General features: G+C 40.0%; 1 protein-coding gene across 4 annotated transcripts in view; it reads right to left on the bottom strand.

Moving 5' to 3' along the window:
* Positions 1-27,729, bottom strand: part of DPP6 (dipeptidyl peptidase like 6) — a 510,686-nt gene that overhangs the window by 126,488 nt on the left and 356,469 nt on the right. For all 4 annotated transcript variants that reach the window (XM_059469776.1, XM_059469758.1, XM_059469784.1 and 1 more), the window contains exons 4-5: positions 18,878-18,972; positions 15,920-15,994 (exon numbers count right to left, since the gene is read on the bottom strand). In XM_059469776.1, the coding sequence (XP_059325759.1) occupies positions 15,920-15,994; positions 18,878-18,972 (170 nt within the window). The remainder of the gene's footprint in view (positions 1-15,919; positions 15,995-18,877; positions 18,973-27,729) is intronic.

Genomic DNA, 27,729 nt, shown 5'->3' with positions numbered 1-27,729 from the left:
AATCACACATTTTATCCAAAAATCCATCCCAGCCCTCCAAATAAAACTGAACATACCAAATAGTCATCAGAAAGAAAAATGTACAACAGTTTGTTAAAGACTGAAAACAGCAAGAATATATTTTAATGTAATTAATCATAAAGCACCCAGGATTTATCTGGGTAAAATGACTCATTTTTTATTCTGTAACAATAAAGTATATCAACAAATAATAGATCCCCTCAGGATTCTTAACAGAGCCTGGTTGTCTCAAGAAACTCTCTGCTTTTACACTGTGCAGTAAGACAGTAAAAATATATCACAAGTGGCTGGTGAAACAGGAACTGCCAGATCCATTTAAAGGGTTTCCCACAAAGAGTCTCTAAAAAGACATTTGCTGGAAATAGATTACACAGCCCATTTTCCTACTTATATGAGCAGACAAATCCCCAAATGCGCACATGAATGTCAAGCCAATGGAATAATCCCAAGCATTTGACATAATTACATATTCCACCTTTCAAAATGGTCCTGGTGCCCTTAAACACTAACTAACACTGTGATGCAAAATATGCAGGTAAAGGATGATTTGCCATTTGGCCTTTAGTGTCTGTGATATTTAACCAGGCTCTGAAGCTGACAGATTAACAGGGAAAAGGAATAAAGTAGAATGCAGGAAGTCTGCTGCTGTGCATTGGCAAACAGCTCATGTATTCTGTACCTTGTTTTCTCACAGTGTCATGAAAGGGAGGGGAAAACAAGTTCAGGAGGAAAATACCAAGCAAACATTAGCCAGAGGTTGAGTTTCCTTCTCCTGCATGGACACAGCATGTGTGTAAAGATACCACAGTGTCATATGGATTCTTCTATTGTCAGCCACCAATAAGCAAATCTGATGTTCACTTCACAGGATAACTGTGTTGTTCATCAGATCTTTCAGGAGAGGAAAGGATAATTTTTTGACTAAAAATACCTCATTGACATAATGTGTTATGGTAGTGTGTGGAGGATTAAAGCAGGTCACTGTACCTGTTTGCAGAATATTCTATATCTTTTATGAAAGTCCACATTAAAAACTGAATTTTCACTTAATGTGTCAACATCATTTGCCTTGATGAAAACTCTTTATGGTACCATTGGTTTCACTGAACCCTTCTGTTCTGTTGAGAAGAAATCCTTGTTTCACCATGACATGTTGAACTGGCCCTCCAAAAAGATGAAAAGTCCATTCCTGCACTTGACCACCAACTTCTGTATAATTTTTTGTTCAATTTTTGTGCTTTTATTCTCCCCTCTGTTTGTGATTTAGAGCACAAGGGGTTACCTCTGTCCGAGGCATGGTTGGTTAATGCTCTTTTCATTTTTTCCCTCTGTGCAGACAGAATGGTCAGCAGTGTTCTCCTCACCCCAACTATTTTTGCAAAGGATTTTATTTTATTGCTAATAGGCACTCCATAGTAACCAGCTTGGAATTAGATTCTCTCAGAAACATCATGCTATATTTTCTTTTTGTGTCACTGCAATAAAAAAAAAAGAAAAACTACCGAAATCCATACTGGTATTTTGTACCCCGCACTCACTGAATCTTGACTGCTTGCAAGAACAAAACAAATCAATAAAGCTGTATAATTTGAGGTGTCTCCAACATTCTCACCTTTCAGATTCATTGTGATACTGACCTATTTTGCTTTCTTCTGAGACAGCATATTCTCTTTTGTCCCTGCATTGAATTTTCCCTTTACATTTTATCACTCCTCCAGTAGAGTCTCATGCTGTGTGTCAACCTGCTTGCACAGCCCTCTAAGGAACTCTGCCCATTTCTCTTCGTGCTTCCAATAAATTAGAAACCCCATAATGAAATGCTACCAAGGAGCATTTCTGAGCAGCCAATACACCACAGCTGCCATCAAACACCTGATTTGGGATGCCCTTGCCTGCTGTGCTGCATCCAGCTGATCAGCCTCATGTGGGATGTGCTCACAGCCACAGAAAGGGCACTCTGGCACTGCTGGGACACTCCAGGACAGTCTGGGGAGCTCAGGGGAGGGCAGAGATGGGGGAAATGGGTTTGAGCAAGAAAGGTGGTGAGAAAGGGGTGTGTGAATCAATCAACATACAGAGAATTTGGTTGCCTGTGCTATTAAAAAAAAAAAAAAAATAGTCTCTGTATTCCAGAGGAATTAATTTAACATTTCTGCAAAAGGAGGAAGATACAGACGTGGGGAATGAATGTATTAGAGTTGTTAAGGGACGTAAAGCTTTTTCATGCAAAGAGGGGGGAAGGATCCTGACCCAGCAGTGAAGCTGTGCCTGGGTGGGGTGACACAGCCAGCAGCAACCTGTCAGTGCCTCAGAGAGAGCCAGCAGGTCTATGCTCACCTCAGTCACACCACTGAGCATCAGTGAGCATCATTCCTCTCATTTCCATGTAGGAAATCAGCAACTGGGTGTCTCCAGAGCCAGGAAGAAACCTCAGCATTTGATTTGGAAGAAGGCAGTAATACAAGAGGCAGTGGATCATCAGGACATGTTTCTATTTTGCAAATCTTTTAACCAATTTATCTCTTAAAACTGAAAATTAAATCATTGTCCTTGTTATTTGAAGGACAACCAGGACATCTCTCCAGCCATGCAGAGCTGTGAACGCCCTGCCACCCACACCAGAGAGGCTTCCTTGGAGCACAGTCTCACATCAAGGTGACATCAGAGAGGGACAGCACATTCCTGCCATGGGGACTTGCATTTTGGAAGCATTTCTAACCAAGCTGAAGCTGATTGTGGCGGGGTCATGCACCACAGGCAGCACACACGGTTAATATGCAAATCTCTCCCACAAACATCCAGAGGCTGGGCTGGGATTAGAAACTAATTTTCCAAGGACCAAACCAAAGGTCTCTAAACATCAAAGCCAAGGCATTATTCCTTGGCAAATAATATTGTCTCAAGTTTGCAAATCAACTATAAATAAAGTGTGATAGCAACATCCACCACAGCAATGGATGGACTGCCATGCTGTAAGAGCATGCTGCTAATTCACCTCCCACAGACTGATTATCTATCTCAGTTGTTTCATGATAATAATTCTTTGTTAAAAGATTAGTTTTCAAATGACACTTTTGAGAGCCTTATTCTGCTGCCAGCTCCAAAAGGGAATTTTGAGGCCAGCTTGAGGATTTATGACTTTGTGACAGCAGCGGGGTGGAGTGGATGCTCTTTTTGTTGCAAATGCAGCTCCAGCAGCAAGTTAGGCCACAGGTATTAAGAGGCAGCTCGTGTGCCAGCTCTCACCCCTCAGAGAGTGTTAATCCAATCTGCCTACTGCTGCTGCTCTCTGATGCAGCTCTGCCCTGCCAAGCAATTACAAAAGGCTCCTTTTGCTCCAGAGCCACCTGTCCCTCACAGCGCTGCCCTGGCACCACAAAGCCCTGCAGTCACTGCATTAGAGGACAGCTAACATTCAAACAGCTATGTTTTTAACTGGTAAATGAAAGGGGGGCTGCAAAGCTCTCTGCGGGATTTCTGCACCAGCCTTTGTGCACTTGTTGATGCTCAGGTTATTGGGAGGTAGCTGCAGTGAAGTTACAAAGAATTAGGAATCAACATTATCAATAATGAGCTCATTTTTTGTTATATTTTTAAACTTTTGTAGGGGGATAGAATATAAGTAAATAAAGGTAGTATAGAAAGTAATCTTACCCCTAAAGAGTTGCAGCTGGGTTAATTATTAAAGATTAGGAGCAGGCCTGATGTTAACAGGCCACACTGTAGCCAACAAGAAGAGTTTTATAAAAGAGTGGATTGGTTGAGGGGAACTGGAGTCAGTTGGCTGCTGTGAGAACAAGGAAGAGTCAGTGCCTGGAGGAGATGCCCACAAGAAACATCAAGGAGGTGTGAAACTCTAGCAGTATGTGAACCCTTGCAATGTAATGACAGCAAACTTTTATCATATAAACTCCCAGGTTTCCCCTCCTGCCCTCTATTCAGAACTCGGAAATGAGAATGAAATTATCTAGTACACAGTTGTGATTCTAACACACCAAACAATATGTCTAAGGAACAGAAATAAAAGATGAAGTAACATTATTATGTATTAGGAGTACAAAAGTAGCCTGAGGCCAAATAAAACATTTAGAAGGACATAGCAATTACCCTAAATGCAAGAAATATAAAACACCTTCAGCACCATACAATTATGACCACAGAAACACACAACTATGAATCTTTAGGAATATTTGGGATCATAATAATCCCAAAGTCCATCCAGCTCACTTCCCTGGCTCAGTGGCCCAAAGCCAATTCAGGCAAGACAAGAGTTATCTGATTTACAGACTTCCTTTCCCAAAATACCTTCCCAGGCTCTTGCACTTGGCAACCTGGAGTGCCTCCCTTTGCAGCTGTATGCCTTGAGGGATGTCCCTGCTGCTGACCCCTCCAGTCACTCTTTACAAGCATTTCCCCTTTTTGCAGCCACAAACTCCTGCAGCAGCTCCCTTTTCCCAGAAAATGGTGCCAAAAGCTCACATGTGTGGGTTAGGATTCCTGTCAGCAGCCTTTGATGTTTATTTTAGCTTTAGAATTACACTCTGAATTATACATTTTATAGAGGCAGCCTGGGTTAGCTGGTGCAGGTGGGATTTTACAGGGTTCACATCCACATTCTCTCTCACCTTCATTGTCTTTGGAGCTGCAGGTCTGAGGGCTGAAGGACAGCATGAGAAATGAATCTTAATACAGCTTTTAATGAAACATTAGATAATGCCTTCTTTCAAACAAACATTTCTTGAGCTGTGTGGACACTGACTCTGGAAATATTCTAAAAGCCTCTTTTTTGTGAAGTTTACAATGCAAATGGTAAAGCTTTATAACAATTATGTGAGAACCAAACCATGAAAAGTGCTGAATGCTTAATATATCTAATTAATTTATTCATTCTTAAATAATTCACTTTAGAGGCAGAAATTACCAACTACAGAACCACAGCACATGTTCTTTCTATTAAAATTTACTCTTAACACGTAAAAATTGCTTTTTCTACTGTAGCAGCTGAGAATGTGAATACTACAAAGAAGTTAGTACTGACACTGAAATTTTTATAGTTGGTCCTAGGCCCAGGGCACTTTTAGAAGGCTCAAAGAAAAGAATCTGAGACCAGAAATATGAGTCTGTCAGAAAGCATTAGAGAGCAACAGTTTAAAAGCAGTGAAGTGGATGTGAAAGAAATGAAAATACTGAGATGTGTGCTAGGAACCTTGGTCAAAAATCCTCTCCCCCTTCAGTGAGCGATTCATTTTCCAGTTCCATATGAGATCAGAAGACTCAGAGCTGTACCTCAGTGTACACACAGATCTAATTCGCTGGAGGAGACAATTCTATATTCTGACAGGAAAAAAACAAACTGAAATCACACAGAAGGCAGGGAAGACATTTTCTGTGTTATCTTTGTGATGCCGTGGGTAACTTCCATGGGGTAAATGGTCTGTGGTGATGAAAAGCATCTTTGGAAAGCGAAGGGGAGAGGAAGGAGCACAGAGCCTGCCCTGCTCCTTTCCTGCTGCAGAACCCTCCATAGCTCTGCCACCAGCAGCATCACTCCTGCACACAGAAATATGAGGACTCAAGCATTTAAAGACATGACTAAAGCCCTGTGATTCCTCTTCCCTTTTCAAGAATGAGCTTCTTTTGAGCAGAGAATAGAAGAAAAAAGAATAGAAGATTCCATTTTCAAATCTGGGTCGTCAGCTGCCCAAGGAGGAACATTAATTATTGGTTTTAACATCAAGCTGGTAAAAGCAGAGTTCTGCAGGCAGTTAAAGGGATAAAAGGCACTTGTTCAGGGTAAACACAGAGAGCCACTCACTCCTTGGATTTGGGATGTAACTCAGCTAAAGAGGAGAACATCAACATCAGAAGATTTGCATTTCTGAGTACAGGAACTTCATCGGGGTGCCCTGAATAGCAAGAGCTGTTTTTTCCAGAAGAGGGCACTAAATATATATATTTTTTACTATTTCAGTGATTAGAAATTAAAAAAACCAAAAAGGAATAGAAACCAGAAGAATTAGATTATAGACTGCTTCATATGTTTCTGCAGAGACACCAGAATTAAATTCTTTCTAGTTTTTCCTTCTGAAGCTTTTAAAATCACTGTTGTTTTCTCATTTTGGATGCTACTCCTAATATATTTCTTTCCTTAACATTTTAAAATAACCACCTGTACTTATTACAATCCAGCACAAACCAGATGTTCATTGTCCCTAAAAACTTAGGAAGAAAATTAATGCTAAAAAGCAGGAACTCATCTCTAATGTAATTCTGAAGCCTCTCTATGTTGCAATGAATCTAATTATTTGTCATATTTTAATTTTTTTCAATAATTTTCATACTGGTATTAATTTCATTCCTCTTAAAGCAAAGTTACCCCACATTTCACTAAGATAAATTCCCATACACAAGAAAGAAAAGAAATAAGACTGTGGTTATTTTAATGCTGTCCATCTGATTTTGACTGTCTAGGAGACCTTGTACCTTATATTATGAAGGCTTTAATCAAAAACAAATTGCAATTTGTTCTTAAGACATTTTTTTGATCTTATTAGGACATTAACCCCTACCAATTTGTTCAAGTTAGCTCATTCATACACTCAGAAAAGGAAGCAGAATGAGAAATGTAGCCTTATGCAAGCTAAGAAAAGTTGTTTATTTTTGTATCACAGTGTTTTGCCTTGAGGCTTTTTTTTTCCTTCCGTGCTTGATGAAAATCTCATTTACTAAAGAAAATATTTACAGAGGAAGACTACTGATAGCTGATGCTGATACATAATGCACCTATGTACTTTTGCATGACAGGCTAATTATTTCTGAGTTTGGATGCTCCTCTAGTCTCCCCTGGAACTGTGGATTTCCTTTGCAGTTTGCTGATGTGTATCTGTGCCTATGAATAAGTGCAGGATACAGTTTATTGGCCTTTGCTACATAAGCAAGGCTGTCCAACTTAGTCTTAAAAACAATTTTGCACTCAGTCATGTTTGTGCAATTTCTGTTGAAGTCTCCCAGCTCAATTCAGGAGGCTTCAGGTTTAGTTCTAATTCAATTTATCTGCATTATTAGGAGAACAGCAAGGGTTTAATCCATTGTTTTTAATAGGAAAGCAGGTAAAGCTCAGCAACTGAAATCAGCAGACTCTGTTTTTAATGCTCTGCATTTCAAGTTTTGTTGCAGTGATCAGACTAAACAGTCCCTGGAGTGGAGAGAATGGAGACTGAAATTGGGGCTTGGTGCAGTTTTCCCAAAACCACTGCTATGTAGGGAGCAGGCAGCAGCAGAGCTGGAATGTGGGGATGGAGGTTGCTCTGTTTTGCTTCCCAGCTCAGGCAAACACCTCATGTTGTGCTTTATGAATGCTCCCAGACCATCATTGCAGAAGCACAGACATCCCCAAAAGCAGGGAGCAGTAGAGCCAAAAATCTGGTATCCAGTGAGGTTTTACTGTTGGCCATGGAAGAGCTGCAGGTCCTAAGTCACCACAGTGGCTGCCAGTGATAAATCATGGAATGGTTTGGGCTGGAAGATCACCCAGTTCCAACCTCTCTGCTGTGGGCAGGAACACCTTCTATAGACCAGGTTCCTTCAATGTGGAGATGATCCCACTCCAAGAATACCTGCTGAGCATGAGGAGAGGACCCTCTCTTTGTATTTTATAGGTGCAAACATATTTTCCATGGATAATAAATGCAATCAGCTGTTCCTCCTTGCTGACACTCAGTGCCTGTCCTTTCCCTTTTATTAAGAGTGGAAAACAAAGCATGCAGACTTGGGATGTGTCTTTACATTCCATTTTTCCCCCCCCAGTTTCTGCTGAGTTACAATGCCACACCCTTAATTTTAAATAAGAACCCATGGCTCAAGGATCCTAAGTGCCAAAATGTCCCTACAGTATATTTGAGTTCCTAACACCCTCTAATTTTTGTTTAAACTATTTTTTTTTTCTCATTAAATCAAGCTGTTCCAAAGCAGAAGAATTGCTGTCAAATGGCAAAGAACTATTCAGGCTACATAAAGGAGTACAGTTTCTGCTGGAACTTTGTCAGGATTTCAAATGAACCATGTGGGTCCCCCCAAACCAAAATAAAGAATAAGCTCGACCCGTTTTCTTCCCCTGTGTTAGTCTAAAATTTGACCTGAAATTTAGCAACATTAAATTAATTAATTTAGTTTCTCCCTCAAAAGAAAGCTCTAAGATTCAACTTATCACTAATTATTGCTCCACTGGCCTGTAACTGTGTCCAAAAATTTCTATTCCAAACAATGGGACAGAAATTGGCGGAAGAACAAATATTCTCCCCATTTGATGACATGTTTGCTCAATTAGAGTGGGTATTCACCCTCCTTGAGTAAGAAGAAGTTTTAATTCTGTAAGCACAGACAGCAGAGAAGGTTTGGCATCCAAAGGGCCCTGCTGCTGAAGGCACACTGAGGACACCTGAGAAGGCAATGTTTGCACAGCTCTGTAATCGAGTTTTGAAAACCCAGGGATCTCCTGAGAGCTGTGTGGCAAACTTCCCTCTCTCTCTGTGCCACTGCAGATATCAAATATTAATTAGCCTGAAACAATTACTGATACCTGCACATGACACACGTTGGTACCTCTGACAGAGATATTGCTGCTTGTGCCTGTGCTGAGATCCACTGGTAGGAAAAACCTCCCAGCTGCTGAGGGTTAGCAGCTTTAGTTTATTCAATGAAAGTTAAGAGCTCATCTCCTGCCTTAGACAGACTTTTCTGGATTGGACAGAAAAGCAAATGGGAGTGTGGAAATGTTTCTGAATCAACCTTGTATGATGCCTTTGAAAGTTCTGTTTTGTCTGTCTTGTTGAAAACAGCAGATGAGGGAATTTGCTCATGGTGGGTTTGAGATTGGAAAATACAGGCTTTCACAGAGACCAGATTAGTAATTAAAAATTTCCACAAGCTCCTTTAAAGTAAAATATTGCCTTTAGGTGTTCTCAAACAATAGCTGCTGCTTCAGTTTCAAATCCAAAATAAACTATAACCCACAAAATTAACCTCTTATATGCTGTTAGCCCATTCTTGTGCAACCCTTCTGGACACACAGGCCTTAGCTTTAGTTATGTAAATGCAGCTGGAGCATGCTGTTCTACCACAAAGAGGTTAAACAGAAATTAGCAAACAAGATTATCACACTGCTAATCTTGGCCTTTAAAATAATATCACTCAAAACAGGATTTGTAAGAAGAAGGAAAAAGAAAGGTGGTCCCCACCTTCAGCCCTGACACCCCAGAACAGCCTCACTGACAGCCCACACAGGCACACACATAAAACACATAAAAATGCTGCCCTTTTCAGAAGCTGTGAGCATTTCATTGAAATATTAAAGATTAGCTGAATGGTATTAATTAAATTTGTTCTATGGCAAGTAACTGAAGTTGTTGCTTTCCTGAAAATTTAGGAAATTATCAGATTTGTTGAGTGGCTGGCCTATGTGTTTCCATTAATTCATTAATAACTTTATTTCTGCTCTTTAAAAAAGCACTGGATGTCTACAGTGATACAGCTCATCCTTCATTCACAACCACATTCATACAGCTGATGAACTGAGAAAAGAGAAGATATTCTGCCTGAAGATACACACATGCACAGAAGTAATAACAAAAATATTTTAACTAATATAAACAGCATTTGGATTGAGTCCTTTTCTTCTTTTTGTTTAGTATGTGCTTTATCCTAATCCATTATTTATCCTAATAACAGTAACTATTTCTCACAAGTATATGAAATTACAGTGCTTTAGGCTTGAAAATGTTGAAAAAAATAATTTTAGCCAACAGCCTTTGATATAAGTAAACGATGCCCTTATATTGTACAGTTTCCAATAGGGGAATCCTGATTTATGAACAACGATTCAAAACTGTATTCACATTAAAAAGAGGATATGAAAAACCATAAACATAAGCTTTTCACTTCAAAATGGCCCCTTCAAAAACTAATAATTTACAACAAACACCAAAAATTAAATAACAATCAATAAAACAGGTAGCGTTATTTTATGACAGAAATATTCTCTGTGTTCACTTTATCATGAAATCACTAAACACTTTCAGTGTTTCTGAAAATAACATTGGGTGAGAATGAAAAAAATAAATTTGAAATATATTTATTGTCATATAAAGAAAACAGATTTATGTAAGCCTATTTCTAGGCCTGGTAAATCCATTTCAATTAAGCAATAAATATCATGACTACAGTCTGAGCAGTATTACTGATGATAGTTATGACAGTGTTCAATTTTTAGAGGTATATTTATCATAATAATGTTTATCACCTAGCTCAAAAGGATGTTGTGAGGATTCATTAATATTTATACCCATTAGTGTTTTGGAAATAACAAGAATTACGTTATTTTAATTTTTACACAACTAATTAAATTAGTACGAGGTCGTAATTGGACCATAAGCACAAACCCCATTCATTTCACATAACAAACAGACTCAGAGAAATAATAAAAAATAGTAACAACAACAATAGTAATATGTTGCTTTCTATAAATAATGCTTTTTTCAGTTCATTCACACTGTAAATACAAAGTCTAAGGTTTGCTCTGGGTGTTTTTGAGATCTCTTTGCTCCCACCACTTCTCTTAGAGGCAGGGAGAACAGAAATACTGAACTCACCACATGAACTAGGCTAAAAAATAATTATTGAGTGTGTTCTAATTACAACAATGACTAATTCTTTCCAGCCATTTGGATTTAAAAAAGCATTTATTTTATTGCAAAATAGATAACAGCATCTGTTGTATCAGCTGCAAAGGCCTCTGAGCCCTAACTTTGTTCAGAGCCTTTGCAGTTTGGTCCATGCTAATCAACCAGCATTTCTAAGTGTAATTGTTCTTAACTGGCACAAACACAGTAATGGGCTGGTAAAATTGTAGACAAAGAGCAAAAACGTTTATAAGGAATCTTGGCAGCTTTAATTCCTCTCTTGCATGATGACAACACTGATTCCTAATAAAGGCAACTAAATATTCACTATTTAACATCTCTCTACATCACTCCAGTAAAAAGGTTTTCTTCTCACGTATTTCCTCTGTTTCTTTGATTCCATTACACAAACTGCACTGGTAACTGACTGCCACACAAAGCTGCACAAGCTTTAGTTACTTTACTCTTACTTAAGTCTTTCCTCTTACCTCAGTCACAGAAATGCCTTGAGATTTAAGGGTTTCTTTGTCACTTGGCTATTTGGGAGACCCCTTTTGGAGACCAGGGGTACCCACAGAGGTGGTGCCAGCCCAAAGTCCTGTGTGTGTCCCCAGGAGGCACATGGGGGCCACAGAGCTTGCCTGTCTATTGTAAAAGCAGGCAACCCAACAAGGGGAGAGAATGATGCACCTGACTCCATCTTATCAGAAGGCTAATCTATTACTTTATTGTACTATATCATATTAAAGAATACTATACTATACTAATACAGAAAGGATACTTACTGAATGCTAAAAAGATAATGAAAAACTTGTGACTCTTTCCAGAGTCCTGACACAGCTTGGCCCTGATTGGCCAGAGAGTTAAAACAACTCACACCACAATCCAGTGAAACAATCACCTGTGGGTAAAAAAATCTCCAAACACATTCCTCATGAACAAAACAGAGGAGAAGCAAATGAGATAAGAATTGTTATCTGTTGGGAAGGATGAAACTTTGAAAAGAAAGTCTCACAGACATATATACTTAGCAGAAAGATTTTTGAATGTGGAGTTTGATGAAGGAATAGAGATGAGAGCAAGTTTTGATATAGAAGAAGAGAATTGCTGAGCCAGTTTTACTGGCTAACCAAGGAGCCAAAGGGTGTGTTAGTTAGAAGGGGTTTTTATGGCTTAGAACAAAGGATAAACCCACCTCAAACAAGATGTTTTTACCAAGCAGAAAGATAGCACAGACAAACAAGTCAGCAAATGTTGCAAGTAGAAAAAAGGTCTCAGAATTTTCCACTGCAAGAAAACTGAAAAACAACTTCTAGCTTAAACTGTAATAACAGCTTAAACTGTACTAACTTTTAGTGATTGGAGAATAGTAATATGAATACGGTAATTACAGTAGTTACGATGGGCTATAGATAAAAGTTAAGGTATAGATTGATTCTACTGTATTAAGATGCTCAGCAAAGCAAAGGATATAATGCTTTGTAACCAAAATCAAAGGGTCTCCAGGGCTGCCTGCAGCTGGAGGTGGCAGCTGGAGGTGACATCTGTAGGCACGGGCTCTGTCACCCACGACCCTGGACTGCTGTAGCATCTTGGATGTAATAAATGCATTTTGATGAGAGCTGCCTGGAGTCCCACATCCCTCATTATGGCTCTTACAGTTTTCCTTTTCTCTGAGGCCTCTCACTGCCTTTCAGCCAGGAGAAAAGCCCTGGGTGAAGGGATCCTGTTCAGAGGATGTGAATGCCAAAGCCATCAGTGCTGCTGGAGCCACGGGCTGGGCAAGAGCGTCCTTGGCCAGGCACCACCAGAGACAGCCCTGAGCCTCTGCCCCCCTTCTGCTGAGCTGCTGTGGCCAAACCCCATTTGCCCACGTGTTTTGGGGTTATTAAACCTCATATCAGAGCCCCACACACTTGTTTTGGTGAAGGATGATTTGAAATCAAAATTTCTCCATGGAGGTGTTTATTCCCTGATGCTTTCCCGAAATTTCACTCTGCTATTTCAGCCTCAGGTTGCACCTTGTTGAGGTGTAAAGAAACTAAAAATAAACAGCAGGAAAACTGTGGGAGTATTTCAAGACAAAGGAGCATGGTGCCTTTCCTGTGACCTTTCCAGAAAAAGAACAAATCTTCTGTGTTCAAGGTTAGAAAAGCTCCCTATTAGCACAAGGCTTACCCAGAATATTGCTGCCTGAAAGATTAAACTTCTGTAAATATAAGCACTGCAAAAAAAAAAAGCATTACAATGAAATCTGACAGCCAGACTAGCCACAATGTACCCACACCAGCCTCACAGCTGTCTGCCAAGCTTCCTGGGAGAAATATGTTTTAAGGAATGTGCTCTAATTCATTATCCTTTAAAATGATGAAGTGATACAACAGGAAAACACACATTAGCTGCCTCAGTGTCTTTGCAAAATAGGTGTCTGGCAGTTCAGTGCTGTGTTATTCCAGTGTGGGTGTCAGTGCTGTCACCCAGGCCAACACTGAGCAGACACGCTTCTGTGCAAATAAATAGAAAAATATAGAAGCAGCTATTACTGGAAGGAAATGACTTTGTGGCACTTTTCTTAAAAATATTCCGCTTCATTGGAGTGACACATTGTGCTCCTCTATTTTGATGTTTATTCCGGGCTGGTATTAAACATAGAGGCTGAATCCATTCATTTCAGAATTCAGACAAATTATTAATTCATACTATGCATATTAAAGCAGCACAACTGTACTGTGTAAAAAAAATTATGAAAATATCTTTACTCACAAACAATTAAAAGGCAGCACGTCACACTTTCAAATGCCAAAGAAATAAGAAACAATTTCTGATGGCTAAAAAATAAGTATGCAATAATTCCAAGAAGCTCCTTTTTTGAAATTATAGAATTAAAGTTTAAAGACATGTCCTCTGCCAATACATCTCCTGAAATTTCCTTTTGACTTTACAACAAGGACAACTGCCCAAGGCTTTCCTGATCAATTCCTTGTGTTGCAGAAAACAGCGTAATTTGAATTTTGTCCAAGAGTACAGTTTGAAATGCAGAAAATGTGAAGAGCTAACTAACATGCAATTATTTGCAGCCACAGTCTGCATACCAAGGGAGAAGAAAGCTGAAGAAATAATTTAACTGTTATTGCCATTTTAATACAGAGAGCCACCCATCATGGCTGAAGGCTGCAATAACCAAGACTGAACCCAACTACCCCTTTATTAGTGTGCTTCAAAACAGAGCAAAACAAAACAAACCCAGCAAATTTTCTTTTCTCCATAAACATGTATCTTAAAGGAATAAAAGAGGGTTTGTTTTGTCTTGTTTTGCTTTCAGGAGCTCTTGCTGTATAAGAATAACTGAACAATTTGCAATGTTCTCTTACAGTGAGTATATGCCACATCCTGAATCATTCCCAAAAATTATTTCAGCTTCCCACCCTGGGTTTTCCTTTCTAGAAAAAGGTGTGATGTGATGCAGGAAGCACCTGGCTGTGTGCTGCTCTCTCTTCTCCAGACAGGCATCTTAAGAACCACAAACTCAGTATTTTTCTGTGCCTCAAACTCACAGGTCTGCAGGCACTGGCCTGCAGAGAGGAGGATGCAGAGGAAGAACATCCAGCCCAGCCCTTTCCATTCCCATGGCTTTCCTGCCACATTGCCCACATCAAGCACTCCTCCACAGACTGAATCCAAAATCTGGGCTGTAAAAGTGTGCCCTCCTAACCCTGCTACTTCCAGATCTTTAGAGCGTGCAGTCCTTCCAGTAAATAAATGTTGAGAATAAAAATTTATTTTCTCATTACAGCTTTTCAGAAATTTAAATTTTTCTCTTTTTTTTTTTTTTGGTTGGTTTTTTTTTAAGTTTTTTTTGTTTGTTTTGTCATTAAAGGCATGTTTCTGTCATTCTCAGAGGAACTGAGGAAGCCCTCCCTCCTCAGGGCTCTTGCAGCTTGCACAGTCCATCTGAGCAGAGTTGGCACAGGGCTTCCACAGACAAAGGCTGATTTCCACTAAAAGAAATGCATTTTGCAAAACATCTCTGGCTTACAATGCAGGGAAATTTGAGAGAAAGGCTTTGCTTGCTTAGTGACCCTTAGGCTGCCTTTTCCATGTTTAGAATTAACACTTCCCCATCCATCTCTGTCTAGAACTCAGCTAAGCTTCAGGTAAGTGAAGTCACACCACCAGTAATTTCCCAGGAAAAATCATTATTAATTACTCCTTAAGTTTCTGATATAGTTTTATTTTCCTTTCTTCTAAAACCAGACATGCTTCTTCTGGCTTTCATAGCACCAAGTCAGGAAAAGCACAAAGATGACAGCATAGAAATGAGATATGCAACAGAGCTACAACTTTCACTGCCTAAAGGACCCACAAATTTCCTTTGGTTAGCAGCTGAAATGTTATTTACATTATAGACAAAAACAATTACAGCTGTCAGTGAATTAATTATTTTCATTTTGAAGAATTGGTGATATTCTAGACTATGGAAACAAAATATATAGGGCTTATAGTTCATCCAAGTAGTAGAGCATAGCTATCACTCAAACATTTCAGGCCTTATACCAGCAGAATTGAGAAAGACAAAAATATTATTCATGCAGAAGGATTGCTTCCCCTATGTTTGATTCTTTGGTCATCATTTAAAAATGACTCATTACATTTTTCCCTTTTGAAGTCTGGTAAAAAAATTGCTGTAATCCAGAACTTAGCATCAACCTAATGGTGATTTTTTACAAATGATTTATACCTAACCCTCAGAAGAAAAGGATTTATAATGAAAGTGATAGCTCAAGCCTAACTGCAGCACTGGGAATGGTGACACCATAATTAATGTATTATTTCAGTTGTGGGAGACACTGACAGTAGCTTTTTGTTCTAGGAAAGAAATTTATAGGGTGATGGAAAAAGGCACTGTGGAAAAAAAAATCACAGAAGAGGAATAGAAATCCTTGTAGCAAAGACATGTCCTTACAATCCCCCCTCCCAGAGGCTATAAAACCCTGGCAGTGACAGTGTTTCCTCACAGTCTAATTTATACCTTTCTCCTCTACTAGATGGCAGTGTGACATGCTCTCAGAATTGCTAAGTGAGGGGGTTTCTTGCTTTCTTTCATAGGAAGCAATTAATTTAAAATATCATCTTGCTGGCATAAAAGTAAAAAAAAAAAAAATTAAAAAAAAGAAAAAGTTTGCCACTGGCTGTGTATTTTGAAATGAAATCTGTTTACTTACAGGTTCAACATCAAAGGCAAAGAGTGCATATTCCCTGTCAGGTGACACCTCATACCGGATAGCCTTTAAGGAGACCTGGAAAATAAACACAGTTTTGAAACAAATATTCATCAGTTTTCAAGCTAATGACACCTTGAACTAATGGTTAATGGTTATGATCATCTCTAAGGATGAAGAATACTACCAGAATTAACTGTCTTGAAAAATATAGTATCTTTTTTTTTTCAAACCCCAGAAATATTATGTGGGCACTCATAAGAGAAAGAATAAATGCAATGTGACTCAGAGCAGGCAGCAATATTAAAAAACCCAGAATTTTCCTTACTGCACAGTGGCTGGTGAGGTGGCAGGTGTAGGCAGTAGTTAGTGGAAAGCTCTGATAAAGGGCAATTTATTAATTTCCTCTCATTATCTGTATTCACTGGCCAGTGCAGAAGATAAATGTAAATAGCTTCTGGAGCAAATTAGTAATAAAGACACCACTACCTCCCTCAATTAAGATAACCCAGAGGAAAACTATTTTAACTCTGTTAAAAGTCTTTGGGATGCTGCAGTGATCCAGTGCACCCTGACCTGAGCTCTGCAAACATCAGCACTGTAAATCTTGCTAACAAGAAGGAATGCCAGGATATCTCAGACCTGCCAGGAATTACCTTTTTCCAGCCCCACTTTTCATTTGTGCAGTGAAGCCATTTCTCCTCCCCAGCATGTTTCAGTATAATGCATTGCTGGCACAGATGGCACCAAGGTCAAGGAGAGGTGCCACTAACACATCACTCATGCACTGCCTTTTAAATCTCACCTTCTTATCTAACAAATTAGATCTGAGTCCTTGAGAGAGTCCCACAGGGCCAAACTGAAAGGGGAATTGGGGAAAGTCCTCCCCAAGGCCAGGGGGGATGGATGTGCTTGGGGACAGCCAGGAGCAGAGGGGACAGGTGGCACCATCACAGAATTATTTGGGTTGGAGGGGACCTTTAAAGGCTGTCTAGTCCAAACCCCTGCACTGAGCAGGGACTGTTGGGGTCTCTCACTGGTCAGAGTGACTTTGAGAAATGTTAGAAAGTCTCTTTTCTCAGCCCGGCGCTTGAAGAAGGAGTCAGGACTCTTCATTTCTTGGTCTCAAGGTTGTTTATTGTATCTTACCTACAAAAATTTTTCTCTTGTCTAGCTGAGATCTGCTCAGCAAGACAGTCAGAGGCATTCTCTCTGCACTGTTGGCAGTGTTATGTCTTTATACTAAAAATTACCTATACAATGTTTACAATTACTTTCCAGTACCTATCGCCTATGTTAGACAGTGAGCTTCTACTCTAAACCAATCTAAAAGTGCCAACATCACCCAGAAAATGGAGGCCAAGAAGAAGAAGAAAAGCTAGACATGCCCAGATCCCTCCATCTTGCTCTCTGAATCTTCATTCTAAAAAACCCTAAAATCTACTTTTTCACTTCATGATAAATTCACTATCATTCTACTTAATTTATTGTAGCTTGCAGATTTTCATCTAAAGTTAGTAACTTGCTCCACAAGTCATAATCAAAACCACAAGCATTTTAAGCACTGTGCCAAAGTCTCTGAGACCCCGAACAAGAGTCCTGGCTGCTCAAGACAGCCAAAAAGATGTCTTGTGTCCTGACAAGGGACAACTTCAGCCAGACCAGGCTGCTCAGAGTCCCATCCAACCTGATCTTGAGCATTTCCAGGGAAGAGGCACCCAGCAGCTCTCTGGGATATCTCACAGGCTGCTGACCCAGAGCAGCTCAGGATGGGAGGGATGGGTTTTAGATTTTATTTACAGGAGACAGATTTGATTTAATTTTATGTTAATAACATTGGGAAGGGAAAACATGACCAAGTAGAAAATTTTTCTGCCCCAGGGCTGGGAAGGAAGAGGAAAAAGACAATGTGTCTGAGTACATATAATAGTGGTTCTTGCACTGGGGCTTTATGCATTAATGTGGAGGTAACCTGCAGATGTATTTACTGAGAGGGCAGAGGAGCAAAGGTAGAACAGGCAGTAGGGTGGAAAATGGCATGAAAATGCAGGATTATCTTGTAGCACTGTGCTTTTCTTACAAATGGCAATAATTAAAATCCAGTGGAATAAACAAGAGGCCAAATGGAAGTAATTTGACTTCAACAGACCTTGACATTAAAGGAAGCCAGCCCATTCCCTTAGAATTGTAAAAAGGAGGTTACACTCTGGTAAAAGAGGATTGCTTGTGTGATGCAGTAAAGTTTGAAGGTTAAATGCAGCATGTGAAGTTTAAATTTGGGCCCTGACATAATAATTCAGTAATAAATTCTTTGTCTCATTAAAAAATAATTAATACAATTGATGTACTAACCTCTGCCACTATGCTGGTTTCATCTACTACACAAAACAATGCTACAAAACACTTCTATCACTATAAGCTGTATCAGATGTGACTGTTTTTTTTACATTCATTGCAATAGTCACCTACTAACTTCTTCCCACAATTAGGGTTTCTCTCAAATACAGCTCCACTTCTTTTCCTTAGCACTGCTCATAAAAACCACTGAAATCACATTTCAACCATTAGGCAAGAAAAATCAGCAAATGCACAGATAAAAAATAAGTATTTGCGTGGAGGAATGTAGAGAATGGCAATAGACAGTAAATGATATCAATTGTCCTTTTTATTAAGCATGCAGAGACGAGAATTATGCATCTTTCAATTATATATGATATGCAAGACTAGCTGCAAATCTCTATATGATACTTTCCAGAAGTATGAGAGAAACTGAGCTTGCAGAATAATAACAAAAGCTGGAGTTCAATCTCACATTATCCATCACTGCATAGCCCATTGTAGCACCAGTGAATTGCTTCTCCTTGACAATACATGAAGTTGAAACCCAAGTCATTTTCTGCTTTACTGATCCAACTGCAAGAGAGCTGTGAAATTCAGCTACTTGTCATAGAAAATACTTACAATTTTTTTGTTTTCTATTAATATTGTTGAACTGTTGGTTTCGACATTCCTCAGAATCACTGTGCCATTCTGGTTTCTATAAATGAATTCATTATCTGCAAGGAGGAAAACAAAATGTCATTAAGGAAATCTGAAATTGTGTTTGTGTGGAACCTAATTATGGACTTAAAGCCAAAAGTACTGCTGGGAACTTCTTTCTGAAGAACTCAAATTATTTTTTAACACAGCCATTGCTAAAAGTGGCTTTGAGGACAGCCATAAAATGATGTGGTTGGTGTTTGTCACATGTTTGTTGTGCCACACTTTCCCTGAGATGAATGCAAGAGTGACCTGGTTTGAATGTACATACACAGCATGCTCTATAGTTAGTGTGGAAAACAAGGTATAAAACCCCCATTCTTTATGATTAAAGGCTTCTCAGTTCCACAGTCTCTGTAGGAGTTTAATAAGCCTGGAAAATCTCTGAAAGGGAAAGGCAAATGACCCCCTAACAAAGCAGATTCTGCAACCTTAATATTGTGCTCCAACTCTGACATTTGTGCTGCAGACTTATGCCAGCAGGAGAAATATGCAGAGAAATCACCATTTGCACATGAAACAAGGCAAATCCTCTCGTCTCTGTGCACTTTGGGACTGCTCCAGCTCTCAAGACAGGTGGACAAGAAGAAAAATACTGGAGACAGTGTCCAGCTCTCAAAGCACACAGCCTGCCTGACAGAAAGGCTGGGGCAGACATATGAAAGGGACTCCAAATGAGGGTTAGGTAACAGGGCAAAGGTTCAGGATTAAAAACATTACAACAATAAAGGGATGTCATAAACTGAAGTTCAAGTCTGATCAGTGCTTACATGCACTGCCCTGCAGATAAAACACAAAACTTAAGTCCCAAGCACTCTGCCATTAAAGGAATCAGCAGTTTTTCTTGGCACAGGACTAGGGTTATGGTTTATTTGCAGCTTGGCTAAACTGAGAATTTATGGATTCTACCAAACCTCTGCTTTCTTTCTCTGATGTCACCAAACCTCAAGTTCCAGCTACTGAAACAATTCCTCACCACCTACCATTATGGTGGCTGCCCCAGGAGTGTCACCATGATACAACAAGGGCTAGGGACATGTGTGTGGGAGGATAGAATGTAGGAAAATAAAGATAGTGCGGAAGGTGATCTCACACCTGAGGAGTTGCAGCTGTACTGATCCCAAAAATCAGGAACAGGCCTGCCCTTAACAGGCCACAGCTGTGTCCAAGAAGAGTGCTACAAAAGAGGGGGTTAGCTGGCTGGGGAGAGAGTTGGAGTTTGTTGGTTGTGCTGAAGAAGGAGGAGTCAGTGCTGTGAGGAGCTGACTTTGAGAAATCACTGGGAAGGTGTGGAACTTTTGTGATAAGATGGCAACAATCATGAGAAATCACTGAGAAGGTATGGGAGCTTTGCTATAAGATAACAACACATGTGGATGGTTTAACATTACACATAGGACGTCCTGGAATGAGTCAAAGTTGAGTTGAAACCCTCTAGGAGGGGTACAAGCACAAACCCAGCTCACTGTACCTGCAGAGGTGTGCACTGCCCAGTTGGGGTTACCTGCTAAAGGCAACACTGGGTTTGGAGAATTGGTTCTTTCAAAACTTAGGGGTACAGACCTAGCATGCTCCTAATTCATGTTCCAGTCTTTTATTTCCAACCTGGTCATGGTAATCCTCATCACAGTCACTAACCAGTTTTATAAAATGCTCTGAAGGTGCAGATGAAAATCTACCCTCTACTTCTTGCTGTCAATTAAAAAAAAAAAAAAAATCTCCTCCTCCATATCACAGATTTACACATAAGTGGAGGAAGAAGAAATCTTCCCTGAGACTGCATGGATCAGATTCTGGAAAGGCAAATGGTTGCTGCAATACAGTTGATCCTCTCAAAACCACAAGGTTTTAGAGACACTAAGATTCTCAGAATCCAAATCAGAGCAGCAGCCCTGCAGATTCATAGGCAAAGTTCTCAAAGTAAAACTCTTTTTAAAATTATGGAATAAATTGTATCAGAAACGTCTGTCTTGAATAAAAAAAAAAAAGGATCTGAATTAGATTGACTTACATTTATCTTTAATGTATTCCTTCATACAATTTATGACTGAACAAACTAAGAAACTTAAACTTAAGAACTGATTGAACAGAGCCAGGACAGAAGTCAAAAAAGTCATAAGCAGTATGGAGAAGATAAATAAGGGATGCTCATTCCCTTCCTTTTCCAGAATAAATACTGGAAGGCAGCAGATGACGCCAGCCAGGGTCAGGTTCAACACAAATAAATGGGATTATTTCTTCATGCTGAAGGCAAACAAACTGTGGAAGTCACAGTCCCAGAGCAGGTGCCAGGGCTGCAGGTGGATCCAAATTAGAATTAGAAAAATGGAAGTAAAATCCCTCAAAGATTAGATTTCTTGAAGGGGAATGCTTTTCAGGAAGCTCAGGAACCAGCCCTTGGGAGGGACTAAAGGAATATCCTGAATCCTCAACTTGAGAGATTTGCCTACATTTCAGAATCTTCCCTTGTCCTAGCCCTTATGCCAGAAGAGAAAATCCCTGGGGTTTGATCCAGCACTAGCTTATTTACAACTCTAACTTCCAGCTTCTGTGTCCAGATCCTTAAGAAAAGTGTTTATGCCAACAATTTAGGAAGTGAGGCAATAAAAGATTTAATGTTCTGTACATACCTGGTCTTTATATACTCAGGCCACAAAGGCTGAAGCATTATTTGTTATAAGAGGAAATTATGCAGACTAAATTTTTATTTTCCAGAAATATTTTGGGCATTCCAGGAAAAAAAAAAAAAGGAAAACAGAGACAGACTATTACCTAATTATCAGACATGTTGAAAAATATTACTGGTTTAATAAATCACCCTCTGTCAACAGCACAGAATGTTTTCCAATCCACACAAAGTTCCAGACAGAAATAAAAATCATGTTTTAGGCATGGCCAGCAAAACATTTGGATAATTGTAAGGCTCTCAGGATATTTCCTAATTACAGAAAAGAAAAGAGCAATGAAATTCAGCTCCAAGTTCAGAACATAGGTAAAGTAGCCTATTAATCTAATGAGTCTATGAAGCTGTTTCTTGAACATTGCAGGAGCTGATGGAAGTCACATTACTGCCCATAATGACATTGCTACCAAATTTTATTGCTCCTTATGCTCCAAAAAGCCCCTCATAACATTTTAATAAACTATGAAACTTCAAGATTACATAAGAGTTGTTCCATGGTTGGAAGTAGGTGATAACAGACTTTCCCATTATTTCTTAAACCGTAACAAGTTTAAAATCAAGTGTTAATCTGCCACATGTACTTTTAGAACGCATAAAAAAAGAAATAAATGAAGCAGTGCTGATTTGTTAGGGCTCTAAATCTTGCCATTATATTCAAAACCAGCCATCAACACATTGTCTGAGTTAATGAACAGAAAATTGGTCTGTTAAAGAGAAGAACAAATTGATCTGCATTATACTCCAAACAAAACACTGTGAAGTTTAGCTGGGTCTCACTCCTCAAAAGATGAATAATATTCCTGGACTTCTGTGATTTGTTCCAGTGCAAGAACATTTTTTTAAATGGGACATACCTCAATCAAAGACAGAAAGCAATGCAGTGGCCTCTGTCTGTAATGAGTTCTGTCCAGCAAGCTGATGAGGATTTGCAGCCTGATTTATAGTTGTCACCAGAGCTGATAAAGGTCATCACTGTATCTCATTTTTTATATCTGCCTTTCTTTGGGGCTGGTGTTCAGGATAAATGATGCCGAAAATTATAATTTTCAGGCATGCAGCCATTTGTTCAATTTCTTCAATCTTTCTTGGATTTTTTCCATCTGTTCTTCGCCAGAGAAGTCATGGATGTCCCATCCCTGGAGGTGTTCAAGGCCAGGATGGTTGGAGCTTTGAGCAATCTAGTCTAGGGAAAGGTGTCCAGTGGGGTTGGAACTGGGTGCTCTTTAAGGTTTCTAACCCAAACCTCTCTCTGATTCTATGATTCAATAGCAAAATTCACTTTTCCAACTCCTCACCTCTCTTTCAACTTCCAGGAAATTGTCTGGGTGGTATATCACATTTTCTGCCTGTGAATGTAAGCACAGGTGTGTGGTCACACTTGGAAAAAAGTGACTGATTTCAAAAAACAACGATTCCCAGAAATAATGGATCAGCCTTGAGGCTCTACAGAGCCAGTGCAGAGGATTAGGGAGGCCTGGGGAGAAACTTTTAAAAACCTGCCAAGCAGAACAGGTGAAATCATAAACCCCATCTGCTTCTCTGTCTTGAATTCAGTCAGGAAATGCACAGGCAGAGAAAACAGACCCAGGGAGAGGGAGCTCATGGCCCTTGAAGTCACTGAGCCCTCCCCAGGAACAGCACAGACAGAATACCAGACAAAACAGCTCACCACAGAGGACAAGAAGGTTTGGGACAACTTCACTTCTAGCAGGACTAAGTCTGAGTGCAAAGAATTTGAAGGAACTACATCCATTGACAAAAACACAGCATCAGTGCCCAAAAATTTAGTGCAGTAAAGCTTGTCTCAAGTCCACATTACCAGAGAGGAGAGACTGGTTTATAAAACATTAGCAGGACCATGCCTGTGAGGGAAACTTTCATTATTTGTGAGAGATTATGGGAAGCAGAAAGTAAAACTGAGCAATAAAATATGAAAACAAACAAAAAAATTAAATCCATCTCTAAAAAATATTTTAATGAAATTGTAATTTTCTATAATTTTTATAACTGATGAATGAAAAGTAGACAAAAAAGGTTATGAAATTCACATGCATCAAGTCAGCAGCAAGAGACAGTGAAAGAGAGAAGGTAGAGTCAGAATTGTTAAGGCCACTCCAGTCTTAGATCAACAGATTTGAGGAAAAGGCAACTTCTTAAGCCCTGAACAACAGACATGAAAGATAATTGAATGAATCTCAGTATGATGAAAGCCAGCATCGAGGGAATTGTAATTTTCAATCCCTAAGATTAAGGAAGATTGGTGAATAAAGGAAATTTGAGTCCTGAGGTTGTTCTAAGCCATTTCAGATAAATGAGCCTCCAGACACCAGCAGGGTTGGCAAACATTACCCTGTGTCAGGAGAGCAGAGAGCAGCGGCTCCTGTGGGACCTCTGTGTCCCCTCCCGAGGGACAGAGGCCACTTTGCCCCAGGCCATGTGCAGGGATGCTGGGATGGAGCTCTGCACTGGCACAGCAAATGTCACAGGGCCACCAAGCAATCACTGGCACCCTTCTGTCCTTCCTCATGGGGGAAAAAAGAATGGTTTTGGGTTTTTAATGACCCAAAGCAGTCAGATCTTTGGTGTTTTACACCTGAAGGAGTCTTGCAGGAGCCCTGCAGCCCTGCCCAGAGTGGTGCTCAGCATCACTCAGCCCTTGGCCAGGCTGAGCCCACCCTCACTGAGGTGACAGCAGCACCTGAACCACCCAAGGGCTTCTTGGAGTCCTCCCAGGCAGGTATTGATTAGACACACCTGGATAACATTCACCATCTAACAAGATAACAGCAGGAAGTTTGCAATGGTAGGACAGATGTTTCTTCACAAAATTGGTATTTTCAACAGGATGTAGTACAGTTGTATTCCTTTGGAAAGATAAATGAGGATCAGGCAGTGGAGTTTAAAAAAAGAAATCTTCTGCTTGTTTAGCAGCTCAGCAAATTTTCTGAAGGGTCAGGTGAGCCCCAGAACTGAATTTCAGAGGCAGCAGTTCTGCAAAACTTCACCACACAGATCACAATGCAAAAGAAAAGCACAATCAGCCCCCAGTGGAAGCCCATTCAGGTGTCCAGAGAGATGCAATCACAAGCTCAGGTGGAAAGAAGTCTGTTGGGATGATGCATTTAATGCTGTGATCTGTTGTTCTTTCAAGATGTGCTGCAGTGCATCTATTTGATATTTACAGCATGTACCCAACAAACAACTGCCTCTGAAATTCCCTCCCCAGAGCAGAAGCAAAGGCTGTTTTGATCTGAGCTGCTTCCCAGGGAGAAAATGCAGGGAAGGTTTCCCAGCCCCTGTCCCCTGGTGCCTGGGATAACAAAGTGGGAGGCAAGGATCACAAATAGGGAAGAGCAGCAAAACCCCATTTCCATGCTCACAGCTTTATTGTGCCCTCAGTGAGCTCTCCTTAGGGATGGGCCCTGTAGAGTTTGGCATTTATAATTTTTCACAGCCCCTGCCACCACCCTGCCTCTTTTTCAATGCACCTACCCCCACCAGTAACACCTTTTTCTTCTGCCTTGCTACTTTGCCTGGAAGAAATAAATAAGAATTTCTTAGACTCTGCGATGCTGATACAAGGAGCAACAGGGGACACAGAACAGCTTGCCTTTAACAACATTGCTACAGCCTTTAATTCCAGGAGACAACTGGAATCTCATTTTTAGCTTTCTGCCATTATGGGTCATTATCCTTTTACTGTTCCCAGCACTTTTTTCACCACATGCAAAGCTGAAAGAAAAACTTCTTTAAATAGGTGATTTACTATAATCTAGCTAAATACTGTATAACACATTGAATTGGTATATTAAGTAAGTGCAACAAGACAGAATGTGCTTTATTATGTAAGAAGTGGTTTTAATTGCTCATCATCTCAATGCAGTTTCACTTGGTGCACCAATATAGTGCTTTTACAGTAGTACCAGTAAAATAAAACACAATTATAGCTCAGGAAAATTCCCACATCAACGTGCATCTCTAGCAGGCTTGTAAATTAACTTGTCAGAAGCTCCAAGACATTGAGTCTTGGGAAAACTTAAAACTATAAAAAATCAGCAATGCTGGTGTGTTTCTCTTTTTTATCTAATCCTAATTCTTTCAAGATTCAAGCCAAAAAAGAAAAAAAACAAAACAACATTAGTTCAACATCAAGCCTGAAATACAGGCAGAGCACACCTTTGACATTTGGGTCCTAAATTTGAAACCAGGTAAAATTCTGCTCCTTCCTAATTTGAGAAGATGAACTCCTCCTCAAAGAGCCCCAGTCTGGGAACTCTCTGGTGTTATATTCACATTTTTTGAAAAATCCCTTCACCCAGGATTTTTCTCCTGGGAAGCTGGGAAGCCTCAGAGAAAAGTGAAAACAATAATTATCTCATTTGCTTCTCCTGTGTTTTGCTCATGTGGAATGTGTTTGAAGATTGTTTCTCCACAGGTGATTGTTTCATTGGTTTCTGGTGTGAATGTTTTCATTCATTGGTCAATCAGGGCCAAGCTGTGTCAGGACTCTGGAGAGAGTCACGAGTTTTCATTATTTTGTTTTCACCTTTCTGTAAATATGCTTTCTGTATTCTTTAGTATAGTTTAGTATAGCATTCTTTAATATAATATAGTATCATAAAATATTAAATTAGCCTTCTGAGGACATGGAGTCAAATTCATCATTCCTTCCATCATCTGGGAGAAACACAAATACAATCCTGTGGGCTCAGATAATGACTCAGTGGCACAGGCATGAAGAGCTGAAATGCATGTGAGAAACTGAGACCTTGTTTCAACTTCAACTTACTCCTTTCCAACTCCTATCTGCTTTTATAACATATAGAGGGGCAAAAAGAGAGACACTACAATTAGGCAAAAACTGAATGAGATACTCTCTGGTCTAAATCCATTTTTATTCCATCTAGGGGAAACCATCTTTATTACAAAACTGCTGCAAAACCTTAACAACAGCAGTGCAACCTCACACCTTGCTGCTTGGTGCCCTCAATTTATCTTTCTAATGCCTGGGGGGAGGAGTGGAATGCACCACACTGAGATGACTTTGGTGTATTCCAGAGCTGAGAAATCTCCCTCAAAAATTCTCTGCCATCTCACTCTCCTGTTCAGCTGTGCATGTGCTCTTCAAATGCTGGATGTTCTAGGAGGAGAAGTGATGACCCCTGGGTTACTGGACAGCTGGAGACAGCAGATTACACTCATCCCTTTGATTCCCTGCTGGGAACATTTCACATTCAACACAGGCCAGAAGCAATTTAACCCCAGACAACTATTTTCCCAGAAAATGGCCCTTAATGCTTTTATCCACACCCTGCATATTTTTCACAGTTTCATCATGCAACTGAAGACAGAAAAAAAGAAAAGTGCAGCCAACAAGCAGCAGGAATCAGCTTATCCCAGCTCCATGAAGGGACTGGGGTGGGTGCACAGCCCCAAATACACAATGGCACAGATTTCACTGGGAAAATAATAATTCCAGAGCTTTTCCCACTGTAGTTTCTAGCTCAGATGGGAGCCCAAGTCACCACTGCTGCTGGTGGCACCCAGCTTGGCTGTTCCATGCAGGGACACTGCTCCAAGCCCTCCCTGGTTGTGCCCCAGTCCCAGGGCAGCATCACCCAGTGACCTCCCTGTTCTCTGCCAAAGGCACCAGGTCTGTTCTGCCTCATTTGGTTTGGCTTTGCACGGGGGAGTGCATGATCCAAAGTGTTGCACCTAAATGTAATAATCCACTTGACACTGAGGAAAAAAAAGGAATCCATGAATAAATTTTCATTACAATGTGATCCCACAGCTCGCTTACTTAATTTCTCTGTGCATTCCCTTGCCTCCTTCTCTTTGCCCCTAAACAAATTGCACTTGTTAATGGCCATGATGGGCAGGAAGAACATATAAAGTGTTTTTTCTTGCTTTTCATTATTACTATCATGGGAAGATTACTTGAATTTCAGTGCAGACTGAAGGAGATTGCTGTATGTTAACAAGCAGATATGCTTTGTGTGCAGCTACAGGTGAAGTTTTAATTATCTTTGTGTGCAATATTTCACAGTCCCTCTTATATCAGCCTGTCATTTCAGATGTGTCTGGTGAG

Source organism: Ammospiza nelsoni, chromosome 1 (genome assembly GCF_027579445.1).
Source record: "Ammospiza nelsoni isolate bAmmNel1 chromosome 1, bAmmNel1.pri, whole genome shotgun sequence".
NCBI lineage: Eukaryota > Metazoa > Chordata > Aves > Passeriformes > Passerellidae > Ammospiza > Ammospiza nelsoni.
The sequence above is the reverse complement of the archived record's forward strand: the minus strand, read 5'-3'. Positions and strand labels throughout refer to the sequence as shown.